Consider the following 27,923-nt stretch of genomic DNA (forward strand, 5'->3'; position numbering starts at 1 on the left):
GTCACTCTGTTTTTTTCTTGGTGAGTGGTTCCCTCTCAATGTACAATTCAGGATCACAGAGTATAGGTGTCCTTTGAAACTCTGGATCGGGATCAGCTACATAATTTGTGGAGCCCAGTGAAAAATGAAAATGTGAGGTGGGGCCCCTGCAAAAATTATTAAGAATTTCATGACAGTGACAGCAGAGCGGTAAACCAAGCACAGGGCCCTTTGGTCCCATGCCCATGAAGCCGGCCCTGGCTAGATGCTCACTTTTCTGGATTTGATGCTGGGTTTCTCTCTGAGCACTTGATTAGCTCCTATGCGTTTCTATTTCCATTCACTTTCAACCCTTGGATTCTGATGAACAAAGTGTAAAACATATACCTTTTTCTCGACCAAAGCCAGAAACGATGCATGTATCATTAGGTCGGAACAGATACGGAGACCAGGGCACACAGGCAGGGATGGAATTAGGCAGCACACATTCTTTTTGGTTTGAGCGTTTTTTCAGTTCAATCAAGGCTATGTCATTTTGGTAGGTGGATCCGTTGTAGTTCTCATGGATAATAACTCTATTTGCCCACTGAACGAGTACTCCAGAGTTAGGATTTAACCAGTCTACTAACGATGTCCATATTTGGTAACGGTGAACTCTACTGACTCTGTAACAGAAAGGAAAAGGGAAATAAAATATATTGAGGAAAATGCCCAACTATAAACATGGACTTCTGATGCTTCATCTTTATATTCTCCCTTTTAAAGAATCTTTTTCATTTTCCCAGATTTTTTTTATCCTTGCTGTCATGAAGCAGTGCAATTAACCTTACTCAGGGCAGAATTAAAGTCAATGGGTAAATGAAGAGAGGAAAAATCCATCTAACTGCTCAATATCAGGGACACACAGAACTCGCTGACAACCAGAGATGCCCAGAAGTAGAACGAGTTGGCTGCCTCTGGAGTGAAAGCACCATCACGGAAGGTGTTTAAACAGAGACCAGACAGCATCCAGCCAGAAATGTGGTTGAAGAAGTGGGAAGTCAGAGCACAGGCTCTCCTGACTCTGCTAACCCCAGAGGTTCTTGGGGCGCAGACCACAGCGGTCATCATCCTGACCTTTCAGACTGACTTCATCCTAACATCGCGTTGTATTTATTTGCTCCCAAGACCTTCTTCCTATTAGACTGTGCTACTTAAGTCAAAGATGGGGTCTTATTCATCTGTGGATAGATGTACCTGGAACATAGTAGCTATTTTAAAATCCAACTGAAATGGTCAATGAGCTAAATATTGCCATTTCTTGTGCGTCACTCCACTTTCATACCAATTTTCACCTCCTAGTTTCCAGCAAATCGGGCATCTACCATCATTTTCTCAGGTAATCACCCTACAGTTAAACAGTGATGTCCTAGGAGCTAACAAGGTGTCAGGATGCTTTTATTTTACTTAGTGTTCCAAAAACGCTGTGCTTCACATTAATTTTGATTGTTTTTAGGATCAGAGGTCCCGAATATCGTTTAAAGGTTAGACCTGTTTATCCATTCAATTTACCCAAAAAATACATAGTGTGCACCCGCTACTTCTAGGCACAGTGCTGGCCACTGGGATGCAGAAATGAGCAAAATCAGAAATAGCTCCTGCTTTCATGGTGCTCAGGGTGCAGGGAAAGATGCAGCATTAAATGGATAATTACACAAATTAAGATATGTATTCTACTGTGAAAAGTGAGAGGGATGAACAGCACACGGGGTTCCAAGAGTTTATCAAGAGGGCTTTGACTTAGAGGAGTCAGAGAAGGTTCTGTGAGGAAGTGAAGATTGAGCTGAGATCTGTCCGAAGAGTAGCATGAACTAGGGAAACAGGGTAACATATTTAATCATTCCACATGTTTCCTCTCCCTCTCAACTTTGGGTAATCTGCAGACTTGCTAAGCAGGCCTTCATCTAAGTTACTCTCAAATGTGTTGAACTTGATTTTATCCTGGCTCTGCCACTTACTAGTAGTGTAGCTTTAGCCAAGTCATGTAACTTCAGTCTCAGTCTGCTTATCTACAAAATGGGAAGAATAACATTTACCTCTTAGGACTGTTGAGAATATGAAAACAAAATAACATATGTGAAAGTGCTGGGCACAGTATCTGGTCTGTAAGAGGTGCTCGATAAATGATGTTTCATTCATTCTAAAGGCCAGAACTGAGGCTAGAATCCTGAGCTCTGTCCTCCTCCAAGCTGACCTTGATTCATTATCAACACCTTTTGAGTATTGCCCTCCAGCCACTGTTATGAATTGAACTGTGTTCCCCTAAAATTCATATGTTGAAGTCCTAACCCCCAATGTGACTGTATTGGAGATGGGGCCTGTAAAGAGGTAATTAAGGTTAAATGAGGTCATAAGAGTAGAGCCCTAATCCAATATGATTGGTCTCCTTACAAGATGAGGAAGACACATCAGGGATGCTCGTATGCAGAGAAAGGGCCCTGTGAGGACACAGCAAAAGGACAGCTGTCTGAAGCCAAGGATAAACCAACCCTACCAGCACCTTGATCTTGAACTTCTAGCCTCCAGAACTGTGAGAAAATAAATTTCTGTTATTTAAGCCCTGCGCTCTGTGGTATTCTGTTATGGGAACCCCAGCAAACTAATACAGCCACTTATAACTCTTATTGGCCCTGAATCAAAATTGTATTTCCCATCTGCAGGTAATTGAGAGACATCTTGTCACATGCCAATGCTGAATCCAGACGCACTATGCCTACCCCACTTCTCTGACCTGAGAATCTCAAAACCCTGTCAAAGGAGGAAGTAACATGACTTGGTCTTCATCAGGCAAGTCTCCTCCAACAACTCAGCAGGCTAATCCCTCAGTGATTCATGGTCCATCAACTAGGACCTGCTGCAGCCCGAGGAACTTCCAGACAGCCAAATGCCATGTGAGTGGTGCCCTCTGGATGGTGCAGCACAGGGGCCCAGGCCACAGCTAGGTGTCATGGATCACGTAAGTGGTTTATCCAGAATCACAGGACGAGCAGCCAGTGCTGGAGCCGTATGTGAGATGATTAGCCTGGAGCTTTGAACAGTTCCTTTATTGCCCGAAATACATATCAAATACATTTAAGGGTCCTGGGTGGGACAAAATGATTTGTGCATTTGGAGCCTTTGAATGCATTTGGCTCTTTAAACAACATCTTTGTTGAGGTGAGACCAGAAAAAATGCTGGGTTAGTAGTATCTCTTTATAAACTGTTCAGACATAAACTCTCCCCAACGGTGTGGTCCTAGCTCTAAAATGTAGCTAGTACCTACTTGCTTTCTCATTATGCAAAGGAGCCAAATGAAGTCACTTGGTCCCTACAAGTTTGATGCGCCCTTGCCAGCTGGATCAACAATTTGATCTGCAGAGAACACAGCAGGTTCTGGGCGATTGGCCTCTAGGGTCCCAACCACGAATATCCGAGGTATTTAGCAGTTAGAGTAGAACTTGCCATGACTTGCTCAGATACTTTTTTACTTATCCTTTGCCACAATCTTAATTACCCACTTTCATTGTTTCAGGAAATCCAAAATCTGTTGGAGAAGTTTTTTCACCTGACACAATGTGCAGCAGTCAGAATCCAACAGCCACCGATATAAACTCCTCCACAGCTGAGGGAGGTGTCACTGACATCCTTAATTGCCACCTGCCACGGGAGGTCTCCCTGTAAAAGACACTTGTGTGGTCACTGCCGCTCTACCAGACAGCGATACAAACAGACGGTTCTAAGATATCTCCATTGCAAGACTCCCCGTCTCTTATGATTACATGGCCCCTCCCCTCGCCCCCCCCCCCGTTTTGTTCAAACTTGGGCTGCTCCCGGGAAGTGACGTCATGACTCTTCGTGCGGGGTTACCGCGTGTGCCGGCTTTCCTCCTACGACTCGTTTCCTTCGAATGGGCGAGCTGTGTTTAACTCCACAGGATAGTTTAGGGGAAAATGACTTTATCCATTTTCTTTCTTCAAGAAAGGAAGAGATTGTATCGTTATGACTTCGAACCCGTTATCTTGTGGGCAGACACTTCTTATCTCTGCCCCCAAACAGAGTCACAGCTAATACGAGACAGATCAGATTCAGTAGTAAGGTATTTTGGACGCTAAACTGTACTATTCACCTTGTTTAAAAACGCTGGCTTATTGTTAAAATTGGCTTGATTCTCTGAAGTTCTGCCTAAAGGTGGACTAGTGGCAGAAAGAGGCTGGCCGAGGGGTTAAGCATTCACCGACCTCTGGCAGATGCCACGTGCCACATGCCCAGGCATTACTATCGGGACAGCTCAGCAAGGGGATGACAGTTCAGCATGGCGGTGACAGCTCAGAATGGGGGTCACGTGGGGAACTCGAACTTCTCACTTTCCTGGTTTTTACTTTCTAGAGGCTGTTTGTATGGAACTCTTCAATAATATTAATATTAACATTAATGATGTTAATATTGACTACTTTCTATGTGTCAGGCCTCATGCTAAGTACTTTGTGTATAGTTTATCTCATTCAATCATCATAGTAACCCTGAGAGGTAATGTGCCAGGGACCCCTGGTCATGCCAGGATCAGGCTGGGAGTGGGGTGTGTCTGTAGCCACTTGACATGTGATGATGTTTCCTTTCTCCGTGAGCATTCAGACCTGGCACATTTGTAACTGGGAGAATGTGGTAGAGCAAGGCTTGAATTTGCAAGAAAATTCATGACAAAGGAAGAAAGTAAAGTAAAGATGCTCTCCTTATGCTCTCTCTATATTTTACCATGTCATGAAAATTTTTGCAAACTTGCTTCTTAGCCCCAAATGTGAAAGGAAAATTAATATCACTGTCAATTACTTTGAGCATATACAAAGGAGGTAGGTCCTCAGGGGAGAGAAGTTGTGAACAAATGTGGATAGAAGATATTTTGGGTCCCACCCATCCTAAGAACTGGGTGGGGAGAAGGGTGTGATGGGAAGTTTTAAATTTCTGCTTGGACCTTTGAAAGAAGAGAGACTTCCTCTATTGAGGACCTTGGAACCAGTAGTGGGAGTAGTATCTGAAAATTAATGTTATCTTGAGTAGAAAATAAAGGGCCTTTGCTGAAAATCCCTCTGACTGATATCTATAGCTTTGAGATCTACATCTTTCACTAGTTGCCTGATTAAAAAAAAATTGTTAATTAATTTTTGGGGCCTGGCAGTTGGAAGGCAGTCTTACATGAACTTCAGTTGAAAATCCCCCTAAAATAGGGAGCTATTTTATTCCCAATTTGTATTTGAGCTTAAGTTACTCACCTAAGGTTACACAGTTAATAAATAACTGAGTCAGGATTTAACTCAAGTCATTCTGACCCAAAAGCTCTTATCAACTACTGTCTGCCCAGGAACTTAATACTTTAATTAAATTCGGCTCTTAGTGCACAACTGGCCTGGGTACAGATCTTCACAGACCTTTTGTTATTATGGTTTAAAACATTGCAAAAGAACAGGTTAATTCAGTTAAAATCTATTATTTTTCTATTTCAAAATGTATGTTCTGAGTCATGCTTAAAATCTGGTTGTTTTTGACAAAACTGACCTGACAAATCTCATAACAAATAGAAAAATTTTGTGTGGGACTAGAGTATTGTTTTCACTTCAAAATTAGCCATATGCATTAACTCATTTTTAAAAGCAGTTCTCGAGGAGCGTTTATGCTTGTTTTTCTTAAAAGTGATAAGGAAGGGAAAAGAGTATTTAAATTGATATCTAAGGTAATTGTTGCTTGAGTCAGTTATATTACCTTACATGTACACACACGCGACGTGAAAAGGCAAACTTAAACCAGTGAACCACTAGGAAAAATGAACAATGTTGACCTACCTGCATCCATATCAGCAGTCAAAATTTCTTCTATAATAAAACAAAAGTTCCGATGTTTAAAGATGTATTTATAGTAAAAATTAAATCATTAAAATCATTTAAACTTTGATAATAATTTTCTGTCTTAAAACTTGTTCTCCCTTTAAAAAGGATAGTACAAAATCCCCAAAGCACATCGTCTTATTGCCTTTCTATAGCTAGGTAATTGTGAAGTCTCAAGATGAGCTGTTGGAAACTTTGCAGCACAAACTAGAAGTGTCTGTTGGTACAAGTGAATGGTGAGACTCATGGGGCTGCAGTTTTCTGCATTTAGAGAAGGCAAAATGCCCAGGTCAGAGAAGGAAAGCTGCTCTTTCAGCTCTGCACTCACAAGGTCTTTCCGTGAGGTAGGGAGCAGTCACACCGACACTGACGAAAAGAGCCCTGAGCTGACGTTAAAAAGGATCCTCTCATTTTGTACGTAATATGGCACCTCTTACAGGGATCATGCAAACAAAGATATTTCATTGGTTTCAGGATTAGGCATGGTTAGTATCAGGCATCGAGGATGCAGAAGTCAAAAGCAAACAAAAACAAAAAAAGATTCTTCTTCCTTTCTCCCTTAGACTTTTGCGTGAAGTTATATGGGATGATTCCGTCTTCACTCTGCTGCCCTAGAACAGTTCAGTCATGGACAGGATCATGACTGCTTTGACCCGGGGATTTGAAGGTGGAGTCCCACTGATGTGTTGCTGTGTCTTGGATGAGGTTACAATCCATGGAGTCCCACTGACGTGTTGCTGTGTCTTGGATGAGGTTGCAATCCTACATCTCATCCCTGGATTTCCCAAGTACTTTTGGGAGCGATATACATGTATCTGTTATGCCACACGCTGAGGTAATTTTCTGGGGCTGAGAGAGGCTCTGCTTAGAGCTTTCACAAAAGCACCTTCATGAATCAAAGAGAAGACTCAAACATTCATGTTAAATACTCCACAAAGGAAGGTGGGGAAAGTCCAGTGTAGCTGAGGTGTACTGGAGATCAGAAGAGCAGCACGAGCTCCAAAAGCACAAACCATAAGAAAAACAATCAATGACTTTGATCATGTAAAGATTGAAGATTTATATTCAACAAAGCTCACTATGGACAAAGTTAATAGACAGGTGACAGAATGGAAGACAGTATTTGCAATGTCTAAAACTGAAAATGTATTAATATCTGGAATGCAAATCAACAAGAAAGAAGCCTGCAACTCAATATGAAATGAGGCAGAAGATGTGAACTGCCTAAAGGATAGAGGAAAAAAAAGAAGAGGGAACTCAAAAAGCTGGTATGCATATGAAGAGAAACTCAAGATCATTGGTTATTTCAAAAATTCAAATTAGTAAACTATGCTATATCACTTGACAGTATGAGACCAGCAAAATCAGAAGGCTGGATAATACTAAATGTTAGTGGGGTGAGGAACCCTCCAGCGTCGTTGGCACAGATGAGGACCACAACAGCTCTGCTGAAGAACATGCAGGCACTAGTCAGTCAAATTAAGTAGATGCGTTCCCCAAGAGCCAACTATTCCTTGCCTGGTGAGATGTCTCAGAGAAATCCTCCCACACATCCTTAAAGAGAGGATGCTCATGGCAGTGTGATTGCGGGCTGACAGTCCATTACTGAGGAAGCAGAGATTAAACTATGAAAGATGAACACCACAGAGGATTTTATGTAGCAGTTAGGAGCAACGGATTAGATGGACACATAGCAACATGGACAGATCTTTAAAAAGTAATGCTTTGTGAAAAGAAAAAAGGAAATATGAGATTTACAACACAATACAATGTGAATTAAAAATGTATGCTCACAAGATAACAATACACATTGGATAAGAATGCATATACACATCAAATCACATTAAAATGGTGGCCTATGGGAAATGGAGGTAAGGTACAGGGGTGAAGAATAAATAAAACAAGAGAGAGGGGGCGGCCTGTGGTGTAGTGGTCAAGTTCGGCACACTCCACTTTGCTGGCCCAGGTTGGTGGGTTTGGATCCCAGGCGCGGACCTACACCACTCATTGTTGGCCATGCTTTGGCAGCAACCCACATACAAAACAGAGGAAGATTGGCACAGATGTTAGCTCAGGGCAAATCTTCCTCAAGGGAAAAAAGAGGGAGATTGGCAACGAATGTCAGCTCAGGGTGAAGAAAAAAATAAAAATAAAAAATAAAACGAGAGGGGCCTTGTCTGGACCAATGATGATCCTGTGCAGTGAGCTGAGGAGATTCATTAACTCATCTCTTTGCCCCTGAGGTCCAAGAAACCAGGAAGGAAAGGAAAGAGGAAAGGAAGGCGAAAAGGAAGAAAGATGGAAAAAAAGAACAGCAGCTTTAAGGGCAAAATGACAAGAGGGAGGGAATACAAGGAAAGAACTGAGATTAGGCATTGAGAACAGGGCTGATCTTGAGCATATAAAAGTCCCCCAGGAGTCTAAGAAATCCTGAGGAGGACCATGAACTTCTGGTAGTCATTTTGTATGAATAATAAAGAAAAGGGTGGCCCTAAAGAGCTGGAGGATTTGGGGACACCTGGCTTACAAAAGTGAATAAGAGATACCTATCAGAGAGAGTGTTATCTTTCCTTTATTGGCAGTTTCTTCAGGAGCTGCCTTGGTTTTGAGGAAAAAGTAAAGGAAGAGGAGAAGGGTATTTGGCAAAGGTGAAGTGCCCAGGGAATGCTCCACTTTGGGTGGGTTTTGGTTAGCAGGCTGTGGGTGGGGTGTGTGAGAATGAGTTTACCCCACTGTGGAAAAGGCCTCTGAGCCTAAACTAGTGTTAAAGCTGGGTTATTGGTAACCCATGGTCGTTATCATCCTCAGTTAACAGTTACAAAACAACAACAACAGCAGCAAACACATAGACACAGATAACAGATGGGTGGTTACCAGAGGGGAGTAGGGTGAGGGGAGGGCAAAAGGGGTAAAGGGGCACATTTGTATGGTGATGGATGAAAACTAGACTTTTGGTGGCGAACACAATGAAGTCTATACAGAAGCTGAAATGTAATGATGTACCCATGAAATTTATGTAATGTTATAAACCACTGTGACCTCAATAAAAAAATATGTGGAAAAAATAGTTACATTAAAATATAAGAAGAAAGCAGTAGCTTTGTTTTGTTTCAATTGTGCCATAACCCAAAATTTAATAAAATTTTTACCTTGAGCTGCACGCAAAGAGCCTGGAAAGAAAAAACAAAACAAAAAGCAAAAAACCCCAAAAACTTACCAAAGCAAAGGATAATTTTTATTTGAGAAAAATGCATACCATATATAAATATATTGAACATATATCATAAAAGCTATAACACTTTATTCTTGTTTTCAATTCCGTAATATAAATTTTCTATTTTAAAAATAGATTTACCTTTAATTTCAGGAAGTTCAGCTCCTGAAAACAAAAAAAGTCACTGTAGCAAAGAGATACTTTTTACTAACATAAAATATACAAAAATCATTAATATTTCAGAAATAGTATAACAACTTAACACTTACAAAGAGATAAAAGGGAACCGCAGTATTCCATCATACTTTGATTTTTAATACTGCGTAACAAATGTTTCATCTTGCATTTAAACACACACCAATTTCACCACAGCAAGGAAATCATTTTAAGTTGAGTTTTAAAAAGAGATTTGTATTTCAGATGTATTTGAACACACACCCAACAGCACACTTACTATACAGTTATACAAAATGTATAACTGTTTTTAACTTATATTAATAAAAGGTGGGCTTATAAATGATAAATGAAATCAAGATATACTCCAAGCCTCCCTTGGTTTAGTGATTCTGATCTGTCCACTGAAAGGAGAGACCAGTGAATATATTAATATATTTATTTTACATGTCTACTGTCACTGGCTCTTTCTTAGAGAGGGAAATATTAGAACAATCAGTGAAATAGGAAAGGCAGAGCTCACAATGAAGAAGGGTAAACTGAGGGTATAATGACAGTTGACTAAGTGTATTTTTGGTATGGATTCCAGAAATTGATGTGCCATTTGTGACAACATGGATGGACCTTGAGGGTATTATGATAAGCAAACTAAGTCAGACAGAGAAAGACAAATACCATATGATTTCACTCATATGTGGAAGATAAACAACAAGCAAACACATAGATAAGGAGCACAGATGAGTGGTTACCAGAGGGGAAGGAGGTGAGGGGAAGATGAAGGGAGTAAAGGGGCACCCTCGTATGGTGATGGTTGGAAACTAGACTATTGGTGGTGAACACGACACAGTCTAGACAGAAGTTGAAATATAATGATGTACACCTGAAATTTATATAGTGTTATAAACCAATGTGATCTCAATAAAAAAAAATAATAATATGTGGAAAAAATGGTTACATTAAAATATAAGAAAACAGCAGTACCTTTGTTTTGTCTCAATTCTGCAATATTCCAAAATTTAGTAAAATTTTTACCTTGAGCCACACGTAAAAACCCTAAGAAAAAAACAAAAAAACCCCCAAATTTACCAAAGCAATGGATAAATTTTATTTGAGAAAGATGCATACCATATATCAGTATACTGAACATATATCATAAAAGCTGTAACACCTTGTTCTTGTTTTCAATTCCATAATATAAATTTTCTATTATAAAAATAGATTTACCATGAATTTCAGGACGTTCAGCTCCTGAAAACAAAACAAAAAAATCACTGTAGCAAAGAGATACTTTTCACTTGAATAAAATATACAAAATCATTAATGTTTCAGAAATAGTACAACAAACTAACATTTACAAAAAGATAAAAGGGAACCGCAGTATGCCATCTCATGTTGATTTTTAATACTGCATAACAAATGTTTCATCTTGCATTTAAACACACACCAATTTCACCACAGCAAGGAAATCATTTTAAGTTGAGTTTTAAAAAGAGATTTGTATTTCAGATATATTTGAACACACACCCAACAGCACACTTACTATACAGTTATACAAAATGCATAACTGTTTTTAACTTATATTAATAAAAGGTGGGCTTATAAATGATAAATGAAATCAAGATATACTCCAAGCCTCCCTTGGTTTAGTGATTCTGATCTGTCCACTGAAAGGAGAGACCAGTGAATATATTAATATATTTATTTTACATGTCTATTGTCACTGGCTTTTTCTTAGAGAGGGAAATATTAGAACAATCAGTGAAATAGGAAAGGCAGAGCTCACACTGAAGAAGGGTAAACTGAGGTAACAATGACAGTCAACTACATGTATTTTTTGTGTATGTGTGAGGAAGATGGGCCCTGGGCTAACATCCGTGGCTATCTTCCTCTACTTTATATGCGAGACGCCTGCCACAGCATGGCTCGATAAGCGGTGCACAGGTTGATGCTGGGATCCAAACCTGCGAACCCCAGGCCACTGACGTAAGGTGTGCCAACTTAACCACTACTCCACCAGGCCAGCCCCAGACTAAATGTATTTTTGATATGGATTCCAGAAATTGATGTGCCATTTGAGACAACATGGATCGACCTTGAGGGTATTAGGCTAAGCAAAATTAATCAGACAGAGAAAGACAAACACCATATGATTTCACTCATATGTGGAAGATAAACAACAAGCAAACACATAGATATGGAGAACAGATGAAGGGTTACCAGAGGGAAAGGGGGTGGGGGGAGAGTGAAAGCGGTAAAGGGGCACCTTAGTATGGTGATGGTTGGAACCTAGACTATTGGTGGTGAACACCATGCAGTCTATACAGAAGTCGAAATATAATGATGTACACTCGAAATTTATATAATGTTATAAACCAATCTGACCTCAATAAAAAAGTAATAATTTGTGGAAGAAATAGTTACTTTAAAATATAAGAAGAGAGCAGTACCTTTGTTTTGTTTCAATTCTGCAATATCCTAAAATCTAGTAAAATTTTTACCTTGAGCTGCACGTAAAAACCCTGAAAACTAAAATCCCCCAAAATTTACCACAGCAAAGGATAGTTTTTATTTGAGAAAAATGCATACCACATATCAATATGTTAAACATATATCATAAAAGCTATAGCACTTTATTCTTGTTTTCAATTCTGTAATATAAATTTTCTATTATAAAAAAAGATTACCATGAATTTCAATATGTTCAGCTCCTGAAAACAAAACAAAAAAAATCACTGTAGCAAAGAGATACTTTTCACTAATACAAAATATACAAAAATCATTAATATTTCAAAAATAGTATAACAAATTAACACTTACAATAAGACAAAAGGGAACCGCAGTATTCCATCATACTTTGATTTTTAATACTGCATAACAAACGTTTCATCTCGCATTTGAACACACACCAATTTCACCACAGCAAGGAAATCATTGACTTGAGTTTTAAAAAGAGTTTTGTCTTTTAGATATATTTCAACACACCCCCGACAGCACACTTACTATACAGTTATGCAAAATGTATAACTCTTTTTAACTTATATTAATAAAAAGTGGGCTTATAAATGATAAATGAAGTCATGATATACACTAAGCCTCCCTTGGTTTAGTGATTCTGATCTGTCTACTGAAAGGAGAGACCAGTGAATATATTAATATATTTATTTTACATGTCTACTGTCACTGGCTCTTTCTTAGAGAGGGAAATATTAGAACAATCAGTGAAATAGAAAAGGCAGAGCTCACGCTGAAGAAGCGTAAACTGAGGTTACAATGACAGTTGACTAAATGTATTTTTGATATGGATTCCAGAAATTGATGTGCCATTTGTGACAACATGGATGGACCTTGAGGGTATTATGCTAAGCAAAATTAATCAGACAGAGAAAGAGGAATGCCACATAATTTCACTCATATGTGGAAGATAAACAAGAAGCAAACACATAGATATGGAGAACAGATGAGTGGTTACCAGAGGGAAAGGGGGTGTGGAGAAGATGAAAGGGGTAAAGGGGCACATTGGTACGGTGATGGTTGGTGAACACAATGCAGTCTATACAGAAGTCGAAATATAATGATGTACACCTGAAATTTATATAATGCTATAAACCAATGTGACCTCAATAAAAAAGTGATAATAATCTGTGGAAAAAATAGTTACATTAAAATATAAGACAGGAGTACCTTTGTTTTGTTTCAGTTCTGCAATATCCTAAAATTTAGTAAAATTTTTACCTTGAGCTGCACGTAAAAACCCTGAAAACTAAAATCTCCCAAAATTTACCACAGCAAAGGATAGTTTTTATTTGAGAAAAATGCATACCATATATCAATATGTTGAACATATATCATAAAAACTATAACACTTTATTCTTGTTTTCAATTCTGTAATATAAATTTTCTATTATAAAAATAGATTTACCATGAATTTCCATATGTTCAGCTCCTGAAAACAAAACAAAAAATCACTGTAGCAAAGAGATACTTTTCACTAATACAAAATATACAAAAATTGTTAATATTTCAGAAATAGTATAAGAATTTAAATTAACACTTACAAAAAGATAAAAGGGAACCGCGTATTCCACCCTACTTTGATTTTTAATACTGCATAACAAATGTTTCATCTTGCGTTTAAACACACTCCAATTTCACCACAGCAAGGAAATCATTGACTTGAGTTTTAAAAAGAGTTTTGTATTTTAGGCATATTTGAACACACAGCTGACAGCACACTTACTATACAGTTATGCAAAATGTATAACTCTTTTTAACTTATATTAATAAAAGGTGGGCTTATAAATGCTAAATGAAGTCAGGATATACACCAAGCCTCCCTTGGTTTAGTGATTTAGTGGTTACCTGAGGGGAAGGGGGTGTGCTAAGCAAAATTAGTCAGACAGAGAAAGATGAATGCCACATAATTTCACTCACATGTGGAAGATAAACAACAAGCAAACACATAGATATGGAGAACAGATGAGTGATTACCAGAGGGAAAAGGGGTGTGGGGAGGGTGAAAGGGGTAAAGGGGCACCTTGATATGGTGATGGTTGGAAACTAGACTATTGGTGGTGAACACGATGCAGTCTATACAGAAGTCGAAATATAACGGTGTACACCCAAAATTTATATAATGTTATAAACCAATGTAACCTCAATAAAAAAGTAATAATAATTTGTGGAAAAAATAGTTACATTAAAATATAAGAAGACAGCAGTACCTATGTTTTGTTTCAATTCTGCAATATCCTAAAATTTAGTAACATTTTTACCTTGAGCTGCAGGTAAAAACCCAGAAAACAAAAATCCCCCAAAATTTACCCCAGCAAAGGATAATTTTTGAGAAAAGTGCATACCATATATCAATATGTTAAACATATATCATAAAAGCTATAACACTTATTCTTGTTTTCAATTCTATAATACAAATTTTCTATTATAAAAATAGATTTACCATGAATTTCAATGTGTTCAGCTCCTGAAAACAAAACAAAATATCACTATAGCAAAGAGACACTTTTCACTAATACAAAATATACAAAAATCGTTAATATTTCAGAAATAGTGTAACAACTTAAATTAACACAAAACGATAAAAGGAAACCTCAGTATTCCATCATACTTTGATTTTTAATACTGCATAACAAACGTTTCATCTTGCATTTAAACACACATCAATTTCACCACAGCAAGGACATCACTGACTTGAGTTTTAAAAAGAGATTTGTATTTTAGATATATTTGAACACACACCCGACAGCACACTTACTATACAGTTATGCAAAATGTATAACTCTTTTTAACTTATATTAATAAAAGGTGGGCTTATAAATGCTCAATGAAGTCAAGATATACACCAAGCCTCCCTTGGTTTAGTGATTCTGATCTGTCTACTGAAAGGAGAGACCAGTGAATATATTAATATATTTATTTTACATGTCTACTGTCACTGGCTCTTTCTTAGAGAGGGAAATATTAGAACAATCAGTGAAATAGAAAAGGCAGAGCTCACGCTGAAAAAGGGTTGACTGAGGTAACAATGACAGTTGTAAATGTATTTTTGATATGGATTCAAGAAATTGTTAAGAAAAGTAAGATTTATGTTGTAGTTTCTTCCTTGAGTAGGAGTTTTTTCCTGATAAACTAACAAATTATGATCTTTGACCTTAAACTTTATAGTTGAAGTCAGGAGGAGAAGGAGGGGAGGGAGGGAGGGCATAAGAAGAGGAGGAGGAGGAGAAGGAACTCCAAAATATTATTATACTGAAGAAGTGAAATTAAACTGTAGTGCTTCAGAGAAAGGGAAGTCCTGCATAATCTCACTTACACGTGGAATCTACAAAACCAAACTCATAGAAAAGAGATCCGATTTGTAGTTACTAGAGGCAGAGTTTGGGGGTGGGGAATCGGGTGAAGGCAGTCAAAAGGTACAAACTTCCAGTTAGAAGGTAAATAGGTCCTGGGGATGAGATGTACAGCATGGTGACGATAGCTAACACTGCTGTATGGGAGAGCCGGGTGTTCCTTAGAGAGCAAATCCTAAAAGTTCTCATCATGAAGAAAAAAAATTTCTTTTTGTGATTATATGGGGTGATGGATGTTAATTAAACTTATCGTGGTAATCATTTCACAAAATATGTGTGTCAGGTCATTATGCCGCACACCTTAAACTTATACAGTGCTGGATGTCAATTACATCTCGATAAAACCAGGGGGATGAAAGCCATCAAGCTTCACTGGCAAAAGTTGCGGTTTACTGTCCTCCACTTCTCCCTGAAAAACTTTTTGAAATTTCTCTCTCTCCTCTCTTTACTAAGGATTTATCTACATTTAATGAACATAAAAGTATTTTGCTCAACTGCGTCTATATCCTTTAAAAGAAATATGACTTGAAATCCGAAAAAGTGTGTTTTTTAGTTTAAGAACAGATATCAATGGGAAATTAAACAAAATTTCAGTGAAGTCAAATACTAGGCATACCAAGAAATGTCAAAATATAATTAATATCAATTCATTTATCCATACATATCTTCAACATTTATTTAATGTTTATGTGTAAGGCACTTTACCTAGGATGTTTAGAATATGAAAATAATGAGGTAGATTCTGTTTTCCAGGTGTTTACCATTGGGAAGGGAAGGGAAGACAAGTACAGAAAACTACGGTAAACAGTTAACAGTAACTCGGTGGTGTCCTGACACAAACTCTACCACCACACAAGAGGCCGTTGTGTCACTTCCCAGCTTGTGTTCTGTGACACCACGTCAATGGCTTGAAATCACCCATGGTGGGAGTATTCACACCATAGAAAAGCTACAAGTCAGGGGGCCCCCTCCCTTTCCAGAGCCAGCTGGTAAGCACTGACGAGCACACCACTGGAGACGTCCATCAATGAGGTGGACGTAAACACAACCATGTCTCTGGCAGCCTTCCCCACCTTTGCTGAAAGCAGCTCCATCATTTCAGCTCTCGGGCCAAAACCGCTAGAGTCATCCTTGACTGCTCGCTTGTTCTCACACCCCCATCCAATCTATCAGCAAATTTTTTTGGCTCCAGCTTCAAAATATTTCCAGAATCTGACTGCTTCTCATCCTTTCCACTCCTAATGAGTCATCCTAGTCACTATCATCTCCCACCTGGATTACTGCAATAGCTTCCTGACTGGTCTCCCACTTCTCCCCTGGCCCTGGGACAGCCCATTCCCCACCCAGCAGCCAGAGGAATCTGGATTTAAAAGGTAAGTTAGAGCATGCCGCTCCTCTGCCTGAAGTCCCCCTTCCAGCCGCTAACGGGGTTACTTGATCTGCCCTGAGCTCCCCACCCCAAGCGCCTCTCCAGCCTCTCCTCCTGCCTCTCCTTTGATCTCACGAGCACCGCCTGTAATGCCTGCCACACTGGCCTCCTTGCTGCTTGTTCCTCAAACATACTGGAATGTTCGCACGTTAGGAACACCGCCCTGGTTGTGGCCGCCGCCTAGAACACTCCTCTGCAGACTCTGCACGGCTAGCTCCATCAGCACCTTCAACTCTTTGCCTAAGAGTACCCTCCCTGAGCGAGGCTTCTCAGGCTCCTTACCTAAAATTTTAGAACTTACCCCCAAACATTTTATATCTTCTTTCCTTGCTTTATTTGTCTTCTTAGTACTTATTATTTTACTAGATATTTGACTTATTTCTCTTGTTTATCATCTCTCTTCCCATACTAGAATGTAGGATCTATGAAGGGGCAGGGATTTTTGAAATATTATTCACTATCATCACTCCAACACCTAGAGCAGGGCCTGGCACACATCGTAAGAACTTAATACACATTCATTGAGTAAATGGATGAATATAACAACTTAGAGAGATTTTTCCTCCAGAAAGCATCGATGGGAGCAAGAAGTCAGTCTACGTGGCACAAAATGGGTACCTAGTAAATGTTTTTCACCATTGGAGGTTTTCCAGTTAGCGCCAGAAAGCAAAGGGCATCAACTCACTGCCCTGCAACTTGGTACGTAAAGGGAAAGAATTAAACATTATTCTGCCTTTCTACTATGAACTGCATTTCATGGAAATGAAATAGTTGATGAAGGAAATTTCTCTATAGATTTCCAGTTAATAAATGCAGAAGGAATACTGAGTTAGAAATGACCATTTTACAGTCTCTACCCACAAAGTGGATCTAGGAAACAACCACAAAGGCTGCCTAAAACCATGAAGGTGAAAGGCTGTGGGGGCACTTCTTAAAGCAGGGACTAAGCTGATCCAGTGATCAATCTTAGCACTGTGAGAAGTGGGATAACCAGACAGCAAGACATTTATGTGATGGGAAGAACACAGTACCACCCATTGAGAATTCTTGCTTAAAATATTGAACTTTACATCTAATCAAGTCTCTATAAATCCAGAATAAGAACATCCTGTAGGCAAATGACTACTTTCTCTAAAAAATCAATAGCATGACAAAAACAGGAGGTGGATGGGTGGATAACTCCTAAAGAATAAAAGAGACTTTAAAAACTTAATAACCAAACACAATGTTAGATTTTTGGATCCTGATTCAAACACATTAATTCTAAAAAGACATTTTTGAGACAGTTGGGAAAATTTGAACATGGGCTATTATAAAACAGTGTTAGGGAATTATTATTATTTTCAGGTGTACTAATGAGAGGATGGTTGTATATATAAAGTGTTTTTATCATTAGAGATGTATTTAGGTGAAGTGACATGATATCTGAAATTTGCTTTAAAATAAACAAACAAACAAGCTGAACACGACTGGCAAAATATTGATAGTTGTTGAAGCTGGGAGATGGGTACATATGGGTTCATTCTAATAGTCTGTCTATTTTTGTTGTGTGGGAAGTTTTCTAATAAAAAGACTGAAATAACAAATAAATATTTAATAAATGAAAATATGAGAGAAGAACATTCTGTAGTTCTTCAAATGCCCACTCAGGAGTACTGCTCCAGCTACACGCTTCTGTGGTCACTTAACATCACAATCAACCAAAAAGAAAGTTTCAGAATTCCCAAATCGAATAATGAAAAAAAATGCCCATGAAACTTTGAATTACCTTCACAGCCGACCTCGTCTTCTCCCGTGATGCAGTCCATCTCACCATTGCACTTGTACTGCTTTGGGATACAAACTCCCGATTTACACAGGAAACTTTCGCCTCGGCACCCTATGCAGACACAAGCAGAAGAGGGGTGTTTTCACTCTCAAAATGGAAGGAAATGCAGTCTCAAATTCAACGGTAAAACCCTTCCTACTCTTTTCGCCCGAAGACTGCTTCTGGGGGATGTAAGGGCTGCTGTCTCCCTACCTTTACAGCACAGCTCATCACTCTGGTCTCCACAGTCATTGACACCGTCACAGGCACTCTTTTGAGGAACGTGTTTCCCGTTCACACACTGAAAGGAGTCACCTGGCAAAACTGTAAAGTAGGAATTATCTTTGTGAAGTTTACTTATGGAGGGTGGGTGGCATCTTTATCACATTTTTGGAATAATGGGGACGTTAAGATAAAGTCAGGCATCAAATAAAAAAATGATATAAAATATATGGGTAGCATCACCATAAAGTATGTGGTTAATAAGGAAAAGAAATGCCAAAGCTGGCTTGTGGAGGCCCTAACACTGTCTCTGAAAACCAGCATCTGTTGTGGAGGTCTATACTCACTGGGATGGGGAGGGTTCAGGAATCAAGAGCCCCAGCCGAGGGGCAGACACGCGTTCAGCCTCCCTTTCAGGCTGCACACTACTCTCCACCCCACCCCAAGACTTGCTCGGGCAGTGCTGTTTACATTTTGATGGTACTTTTTTTAGCACCAAAAGAGGCTTTGGCCTTCAACACCACATATATGGCTAAAATACTCCACTGTCCGGGTGGAGAAGAAAAGTGGCAGTGAGTGCCTGGAAACTGAGGCACGGATGTGGTCACTTAACCATTTTAAAGGGACGTGTATAGGCTGGACCTCTCAGAGGTGTTGTGAGGTTTCTTCTGATGTCTGATTGACTTGTGTTTGCGATATTAACTTCAAACCAGATGTTCAAGGAAGCAAAGGGAAGTCAAACAAGTTTGCTTCCCACATAGGAACCTGGATAAAAGGAATATCCGAATGGTGAAAAGGTACAATAGGGGAAAAGCACCAATTTAGGCTCTAAAACCCAAAACATGATTTTGCCTCTGTGACTGGCAATTGGGTATTCATCATTAGTTTGTTTACTACAGACTTGGTGCAAAATAAACAACCTTGAAGCAAGGGAACATATCAGGCAAGAACTCTGCCAACCTGCATTCTGTGTGTAACACACCACACCAGCTAAATCCTGGGCGCTTGTAGTTTCTCTCTTACTAATAGTACATTCAGCCAAACTGGTCTCTAATCCTTGACAACGCACAGACAGACATTCAGTGGAACCTGGGGGGAGATCTTCAGGAAATTGAAATGTTCCTTGAGTATCATGAGCTCCTCTGCAAACAGAAGAAATGGGACATTAGGGTGGAATTATTAGTCCTTGGCATTTATAACTGCAGTCTGGGAGGTAAGGGACTAATTTCCTCCCATTTTCTACATATGAGTGATAGATTGAGCAAGATGCTTAAATTCTCTGAGCCTCAATCACTTCCCCTGAAAGAGAATATAACCATCTCACCAAGCTTTGTAAAGATTAACTAAAACAATCAATTTAAAATGATTAGCCAAAGTTCGAAACACAGCACACACTCAGCAAATATTGGTTTCCTCTCCTCTGTTTCTTGTGAAGGAGGAATATTTCTTTTTCCACACTCTGGATGTTTCCTTCTAACCTGAGATGTGTCATTCTTGGCCTCTCTTCCATCTCTTAATTCCTCTTCTCTCCAGGAAAGGGAGTGGAGTAATTTGATCAGGGAATTTTGGAAATATAAATTAGGCAACGGCAGCCCAGATCTTCCGTCTTTTCCTTTTGGGGGCCCCTCCACTTGCCCTGGGCTGTGAGGTTTACCTGGCTGGCTTTGTTTTTGCCTAGGATGTGGGAGGTTAAGTTAGTTTCATTCTGGCAGGTCCATTTTGCTTTTATACTAAGCTACATCCTCAATTCAGCCATGACGGTATTGAGGTGATATTTTGGCATCTATATGCCATTGTTTGGACTTCTCAAATAGTTCAGAATTTGTACAGGTAAAAGACTACTTCTATGACCCAAGACCTTAGAGATAATGAGTTACGGTGAACTATCCCTCCAGCCCATTCAATTGCTCCCTGCTTCTCTTTAGAAGTACATGGAGAAAAATGAGTTAAAAATAAAAAGTTGAGCAAAGATGCATCAGGCAAATGTAAACAAAAATTAAGCAGTAATGGCAATATAAATATCAGACAAATTAGAATGAAAGGGAAAAAGAGAACAATTAAAGAGAACAAGAACAGTATTTTTAATTATTTCAGATCCCTAATGAAACTGTGCCAAACAGCATCAAAATATGAGAACAAATGAGAGCCACTTGGGGCAATGTGACAGCTGAACAATCTCTCACCATAAAACTATCTAGAAGTACTAGATAAATCTAATAAATGACCTCAATGAGCTCTTAAGGCAGTAAGGGAAATACCCACTGGCTGAAATCAGAGAAGTCTGTCCATGAGCTTATGCAAAATATGAAAAGAACAAAAGTCTGAGAGATCAAAGGCTGAGAGAGTTTACCATTTGGTTGAATCATAGGTTGTAGGTCACAAACTATCAAAAATCAGAAATACCCTGTGGCTCAATTTAATGATGAGAGACTCTCACTAATGAACTACTAGCAGATGTGTTTTAGGAAGAAGAAATTGAATCCAGAATGAAGGAGTGAGACATAAGAAGCAACAATAAACTAAGAAGTTGGTAAATGTGAAGTAGATCTGAGAAAGCACTGACCAAACAACAGTAATAGTAACTGCTTATTTAGAATGATAGCAGTTAACTTCAGGGTTGTATAAAAATAAGGTGGAACTAAATACTGGAAACTTGGTAGGGTAATGACATTCTTTGTATATTCCTGAAAAGGGAGAGGACTTCCTAAGTCAAGGATTCATGGTATAAATGTAAAGATAACCACTAAAGGAATAGAAATAGAATGTATATAATTTCTACCACGTAGAGGAGGAAAAGGGGGAAGATTAAAAAAAACCCATAACTTTATTAACCTAATAGAAGTTAGAAAAGGAAGAAACAAGAGCACAGAAAAATCAGGGTAAATAATAAGCCCAAAATAAGATAGGAAAAATAAATTCAGCAATGTAAATAATCACAATAATGTAAATGACTAAACTTCTCAGAAAGTTATTGTCATACTGGATTTTTAAAAAAAAATCTAGATGTGTTCTGTTTATAAGGGACACATGTAAAAGATAAAGACACAGAAAGCTTGTAAGTAAATAAATGGGAAAAGATTTGAACAACGCAGTTAACAAGCTTACTTATTCTAATGAATAACATATCTATTATATAGAACCCTGCACATGACACATTTAAAATATACTCAGCACAAAGCAAGTCTCAACAAATATTTAAACAATTGTCTCATAGAGAGACATGCTCTGACCACAATATGATTAAATAGGAAATCTATAACAAAAATTTAACCAAAAACAAACTAATATATTCATTAGGAAAGTAAAAAAAGAAACTTCTAAATTACATATGGGTCGAAGAAGAAATTATATGGAAAATTAGGAACTATTTCGAACTGAACAATAAATAAAATACCACTAATTGAGGCTGATGGCATGCAGAGGAAGCATTATCTAGAGGGAAATTTGCTTAATTAAATGCTTAGAGCAGAAAATGATAAAAATTGAAAATTGGTGAGCTAAGCATTTAACTCAAGGAATTAGAAAAAATACAATAGAGAAAAGAAGAGAGACAGCCAAAGATAATAGCAAAAGTTAATAAAGTTGAAAATAAAGAAACGAGACAATTTATAAATATAAAAATAAAAAAACACTAATCAAATAGACAAATCTCTACAAGGTTGATCAAGAAAAAAAGAGAGAAGGCATAAGTAAGCAGTATAAGGTATGAAGAAGTAGACGTCATTACAGATGAGTAGAGACAGACAGTAGTGAGTGTTTTTTCAAGTCTCCGAATCAGCCAAGGACTGGTATCCAGATCCTTTAACAGTGCGTACGGGTGCTCCGTGCTCAGCAGTGTTCTCAGTGCCAGGCAAACATGAACACGTCTAATCCTCAGAATGAGGCTATAAGGCAGGCAGTTAATATTCTCAGGTTACATATGAGGAAATAGAGGCACTGAAAGATTAGGCAATCAAAAAACAAATAGTTGGAACAATAAAATTGACCCTGGGAAAACTTGCTGAAAGGAACACTCACAGTTGAAATCCAAGGTCGAGGCAGGCCACGTTGGCCTGTGTCATGCTCCAGTTCTCTTTACATACAAACATTTTCTTCTCTTGGTTCACAAGTTTTACTTCAACAAATCCCTCTGAATCTGTATTTCCATACTTCAAGGAAACACTAAATTGCCCTAAATTAAAAACCGAAAGAATGAGCAATATTTAGGCATTCACATTTTCTCCTCTTGATTAGAAGCCTTTAAAATAATAAAATACACAATTTCAAATTAACTTTCAACACCAGGAAGGTTTTAACAAATTATGGTAGGCAGTTATTTTATGAGGGCTTATTATGTGTCAGCGGCTGTGCCACCCGGTTATACAGAATATCATGAAATTCTCACATTAACCCTGTGCAGATTAAGCTGATATTCATCCTCATTTTTACACAAGAAGAACCTAACTTCCTCCATCCTTACACATGAGGTTAAGTTACTCGCTTAAACGGTGAAGCTGGAATCTGAACCTGGTGTATTGATCTCCTTCCAAAGTCCGTGCTCTTGAAAGTAAGCCAAACAAATAATGCAAATGTCGGAAAGGTTTATGCATTCTCGTATACTCTAGAGAACAAAAGTCTGACACTGACAAAATAATCTCCATGTTGCTTTCCCCCCTCCAGTAGGTAATAGAGATGGGCTCAGGTAGTTCACAGTACTTGCTCACAATACCTCAGCATCTTAACTCAACATCACAAAAATACTTAGGCTACAGGGTGCTGGTGTGTGTCGTGGTACCTTTAACAAGAATGTTCTAAGTGTTCCTCTGTAAATTCATGAAGCGTCGGTGATGACTAATGTCAGAAGACAGTGAGCCTGGGCTTTGCTGTCCTCGCTGAAACTTCATGAGCACTTTCCGTGCACCAAACGCTGTATGAAGAGCTTTGCATACATCGTCTTATTTAATTTTCATGAGAGTCTTACGACTGTCTTACGAGTTAGGAACTACTATTATCCACCTTTTACAGATGTGGAAACAGGCCCAGAGAAGTCACACAGCTTGTCGATAACCGAGGTGGGGCTTGGAGGGGCTTGCAACTATAGCTGACTGACAGTGAGATCCCTAACCTTGACCATTCCATGAATCCACATGGTAGAGTCCCGGCCTCCTTGCTACATTAGGCACCTGGACAGAGTATAGAAGATCTCTGATCTGACGTGCCAAGTTTGCTGGGTTGGAGTATGTCCTAGGTGAGCAGTGCCCTGAGCTCCCCTTGGCCAGGGCATTGCAATGGAGTCAGGACTAGGGAGAGGGGTAGGGGCTGGTGGGATGGATACTGGAAGAAATTATTGGGGCCAGAGGTCCAGGGGAGGGTGTCATATCAGTACCAAGCTCACGTAAAGACTTTTTCACTGGCTTCTGAAGCAACTCAATGGCTCTGGGAATAATCCCTTTAGCCAAGTGGAAGTGAAAGTGGGGATACTTTGGAAGGGATAGGCAGCAGAGAGTGGCCTGGGCACTGAGGGGGGAGGACTGGCCTCAGGGCCTCATGCTCTGGACTCAAGGACTGGCTAGATTCTGGTGACCCCTAAGTTCTTTAGTTATCACCTCAATTACTATTGAGGGTCTAGAGAAGAATTTTAAGTTGTCATTATAACATTTCATAGGAAAAGTATTTTCTACTAGAAAGTATGATAGACAAGTTCCTTCTTATATCATAGGATAAACCGGGCTTTCCCTACCTTCAGCTGTGCATGTTCCACTATTTAAAAACTTTGCCTCTGGACGAATACATTCAAAACTCTTTTGCTGACAGTAAGTCGGGTAGCTTTTCCCGTTGGTTGAACACACCATGGTACCATTCTTTGGGCACTGATAAGGGAGTTTACAACTACAGGCCCCTTGGATGCATCTCCGCCATGGTGGGCAGAAGACTTTATTACAGGAGAGATGTGTGTATTTTTCAGTTAAGCACTTTTTCTCCACCAGATCCTCTGGAAATGTGTCTGATGTCTGAGCATTCTATAAAACACAAAACAAACATTAATTTAGCAACAAACTAAAACTTTCATTTTGAAGATGAATAAGTGAAGGAAAAGAATAAAACAGACTCACCTACCCTGCAGTATGGATGAGGGTGCTGGGGTCTGGTGGTTTTTAGAATCAGGCAAACCTAGCTTCTAGTCTCAGTGTGGGCACTTACAGCTATATGGCCTTGGGCAAGCTACTTACCCTTGTGACACGTGGTTTCCTCATCAGTAAAATAGGGATAATCTTTTCTATTTTGTAAGGTTATTGCAAGGATCAGAAATAATATGCATATAACGGTTGGCAGGTAGTAGGCATGAAATCAATGGGAGCTATTATTATCCTAAAGCCAACATAAAATTCTGCCTTTAAAGAAATAAATAAATCTCATCAGTCATGTTAAGGAGTAACAAATTTGGTCCTAAATATAGTCTCATGGAATGAATTGATGAATGAAATGGATTAATTCTGTTAATAAATGCAAAACCATTTGTTAAACTCCTACTATGCGCAAAATCCCGCTAAGATGACCATGACATGGGCTCTGTCTTCTAAGGGCTTGATATCTAGGCGGTAAGACAGAAACATGCATAATAACTGGAGTACAAGGCAGACTGTGGTAAGTGACAGGACAGCGGCACAGATATCACACTACTCTCGGAGAACCAGCCTGGGAGAGAGGAAGTCTTTCCAGGGTGAGTTTAAAAGCCTCATGGAGGTGGTAGCATTTGAACGAGGTGAGGGGGGACAAGTGCTAGTAAAACCCAGGGGGGATGGTGAAGAAGGTATTTAGGGAATTGTGAGCGGTCCCAACCAATGGGCATATATGGTTGTGTGTACTTCAAATGGGGTGCTCGCTGGTCAGCAAACTGGAGAGGAAGAGGCAGCAGGAATGGAGCCTGAGAATGGTTTGAAAGACACTTGAGCAAACAAAAGCCATAGGATTGGAGAATTTAATCCACGGAGGGGTTGAGGGTGGGTCCTATGTTTTGAGGCTTAGTGATTGTAAGGGTGTACAAAGCCATTAATCAAAATAGACATTAAGGAAGAGCTTTATGAATTTGGTTTGCTACCTGTTGAGTCTGAGTTGTCTGAAGGACGTGCCCCTGGGAGGTATTTTGTAGGAAAGGGAAATGTGGGTCTGAAGCTTGGAAGACAGATCATTAGCTCATTTATCAATTAATTCAATAAACGAGTTAGTAAGCCCCACTCTGTTCCAGGGAACGGCCTGAGGTGAGGAACAGAGGACTGAAAGTGCCTGTCCTAAGGAGCACAGCAACCCGAGGGGAGACAGGCCAGCCTGACTGACACTCCCTGACAGACATGGCCGGGGATGCTATGAGACAGTGTCTGGGCCCCTGCCTGACTAGGAGGCTTGGGAACATTTCCAGGAAGAGCTGATGCCTGGGCTGGGTTCTGAGGGCACTGAGGAGTCAGCTGGCAGAGGGGTGGTGGGTAGGCACTCCAGGCAGGACTGAGAAAGAGAACTGGAGGTGTTCAAGGCTGGAGAACAGAATGAGAGGTGGTGGGGGAGAAGGGAGCAGGTCCTGAGGGAGCCACTGAGGGACTTTAAGCAGGGAAGCAAATTTGCATTTGAGGAAGATCTTTCTGGAGATTAGATCAGACAGCAGGAGGCCAATTAGACCTGCAGGAATCCAGAGGAAATATGACGAGGGCCGGGAACAGGCCAGTTGGGTCAAAAGTCAGTTGCAGAAAGTCAGTGCTCTCTCTCTGTCCCCTGGTCGCCTGTCTGGAGGATGGGCGTCCTGTCCTCTAGTCTCCCAGCTCCCAGCAATGAGGGGCCCCCTCTCTCTCAGCGCCCTCCAGCGCAGTAACAGCAAGCTAGGGCATAAACAAACCAAGTGATCTTATATGCTGTTATGAAGACAAATAAAAACTCGTCAATTAAAACCATGCAAAAATTTGCAAAAGCTGTGAAAGTCATTCTATCCAATATGCTTTTCAGTAAACTTCATTAAATAGCCGTAGAGACAAGAAAATTTAACAAATTGGTCCCTCACTACACTGGCTTTTGACACACTGATCTAGAATGAAGTCTACCACTTACATACTTTTTGTGGTTCCATGTACCTCCTTTGTAGCACTTATTAGAGTTGAAATTTCCACGATCACCTAGCTCCTGTATCTTCCACTGACAAGGCTGTGAGTGCGCCGACAGCAGGGATAATCACCCTTTTATGCATCACCCTTATATTGAAAGAGCAACACTCCAGTTGGGTGCAAATAGAAAACAACTAGATCCTTTCCCACCTGTATCCCTTTAAATCCTTTCTGAGGTCTCATTTTCCCTTGGTCTTTAGATAGAAACTTGGGCAAGTGTCATAACTTTTCAGTCACTCTTAGATTAGAGCAAAAATGAAAAAATTAAAAGACTTTCAGTCCCAGGAGCAGTCATATAACAGCAATTACAATGTCCTGGGATCATTGAAACTCGGGCTTTCATTTCAGGTGAAAGCTTCTCCTTCCTCCCAGCTCCCATTCTCTTTGGCCTTATTGGTTATGCCTTTTAAAAAAATCCTCTTGGGGCCGGCCCGGTGGCAAGAATCACAAGAATACCTGGGGGTCCAGGTATTCATTGAACAAATGGTGAAAAAAGTCCAACAAAGCTAGAACATCGAGGAGAATTTACATTTAAGGAGCTGAAGAAGTGGAACAAGCAAAGGAAACTTTGCTTCCCAGCCGGAGGGGTGTTACTCGGGTATCTAGTGCTGCAGAGGGCTTCAGAGGATGAAGGCAGAGTAAGGACACTGATTTGATGAACAACAGTCATTGGGATCCTTTGAAGAAATAGTTTTAGTGTAATGTCAGAGGCAGAAACAGACCTTGGTGAGCTGAGGCTGGAATGGGAAGTGAAGAAATGGCAGCAGAAGTACAGGCTGACTGCTTTGATTGGTCTTGTGCTTAGACATGGGAGACTGAACACAGGCTTTAAAAACATCTCTGCTACCTCTCCAAGCCCCATTAAAATGAGAGTAAGAGGATTTTTTTTTCTTGGTGAGGAAGATCGGCCCTGAGCTAACATCTGCCAATCCTCCTCTTTTTGCTGAGGAAAACCGGCCCTGAGCTAACTAACATCCGTGCCCATCTTCCTCCACTTTATATGGGTCGCCTGCCACAGCATGGCCCGACAAGCGGTGCGTCGCTGCGCGCCTAGGATCCCAACCGGCGAACCCCGGGCTGCCGCAGCGGAGCGCGCTCACTTAACCGCTTGTGCCTGCCGAGTCGGCCCCAAGAGGATTTCTTTAAAAGACATAACCAATAAGGCCACAGAGAATGGGAAGAGGACTACAGACTCGAGATGTTATCAAACGTT

General features: G+C 39.8%; 1 protein-coding gene across 1 annotated transcript in view; it reads right to left on the minus strand.

Annotated features, from left to right (window-relative positions):
* The window catches only part of CFI (complement factor I), a 63,966-nt gene that overhangs the window by 5,137 nt on the left and 30,906 nt on the right, over window positions 1–27,923 (minus strand). Inside the window, exons 3-12 of the mRNA XM_058550629.1 lie at window positions 24,304–24,583; window positions 22,602–22,755; window positions 19,545–19,726; window positions 18,576–18,686; window positions 18,324–18,434; window positions 10,295–10,315; window positions 5,833–5,862; window positions 3,866–3,969; window positions 3,564–3,673; window positions 367–644 (exon numbers count right to left, since the gene is read on the minus strand). Coding sequence (XP_058406612.1) covers window positions 367–644; window positions 3,564–3,673; window positions 3,866–3,969; window positions 5,833–5,862; window positions 10,295–10,315; window positions 18,324–18,434; window positions 18,576–18,686; window positions 19,545–19,726; window positions 22,602–22,755; window positions 24,304–24,583 — 1,381 coding nt within the window. The remainder of the gene's footprint in view (window positions 1–366; window positions 645–3,563; window positions 3,674–3,865; window positions 3,970–5,832; window positions 5,863–10,294; window positions 10,316–18,323; window positions 18,435–18,575; window positions 18,687–19,544; window positions 19,727–22,601; window positions 22,756–24,303; window positions 24,584–27,923) is intronic.

The sequence above is a fragment of the Diceros bicornis genome, chromosome 11 (assembly GCF_020826845.1).
Source record: "Diceros bicornis minor isolate mBicDic1 chromosome 11, mDicBic1.mat.cur, whole genome shotgun sequence".
NCBI classification, from domain to species: domain Eukaryota; kingdom Metazoa; phylum Chordata; class Mammalia; order Perissodactyla; family Rhinocerotidae; genus Diceros; species Diceros bicornis.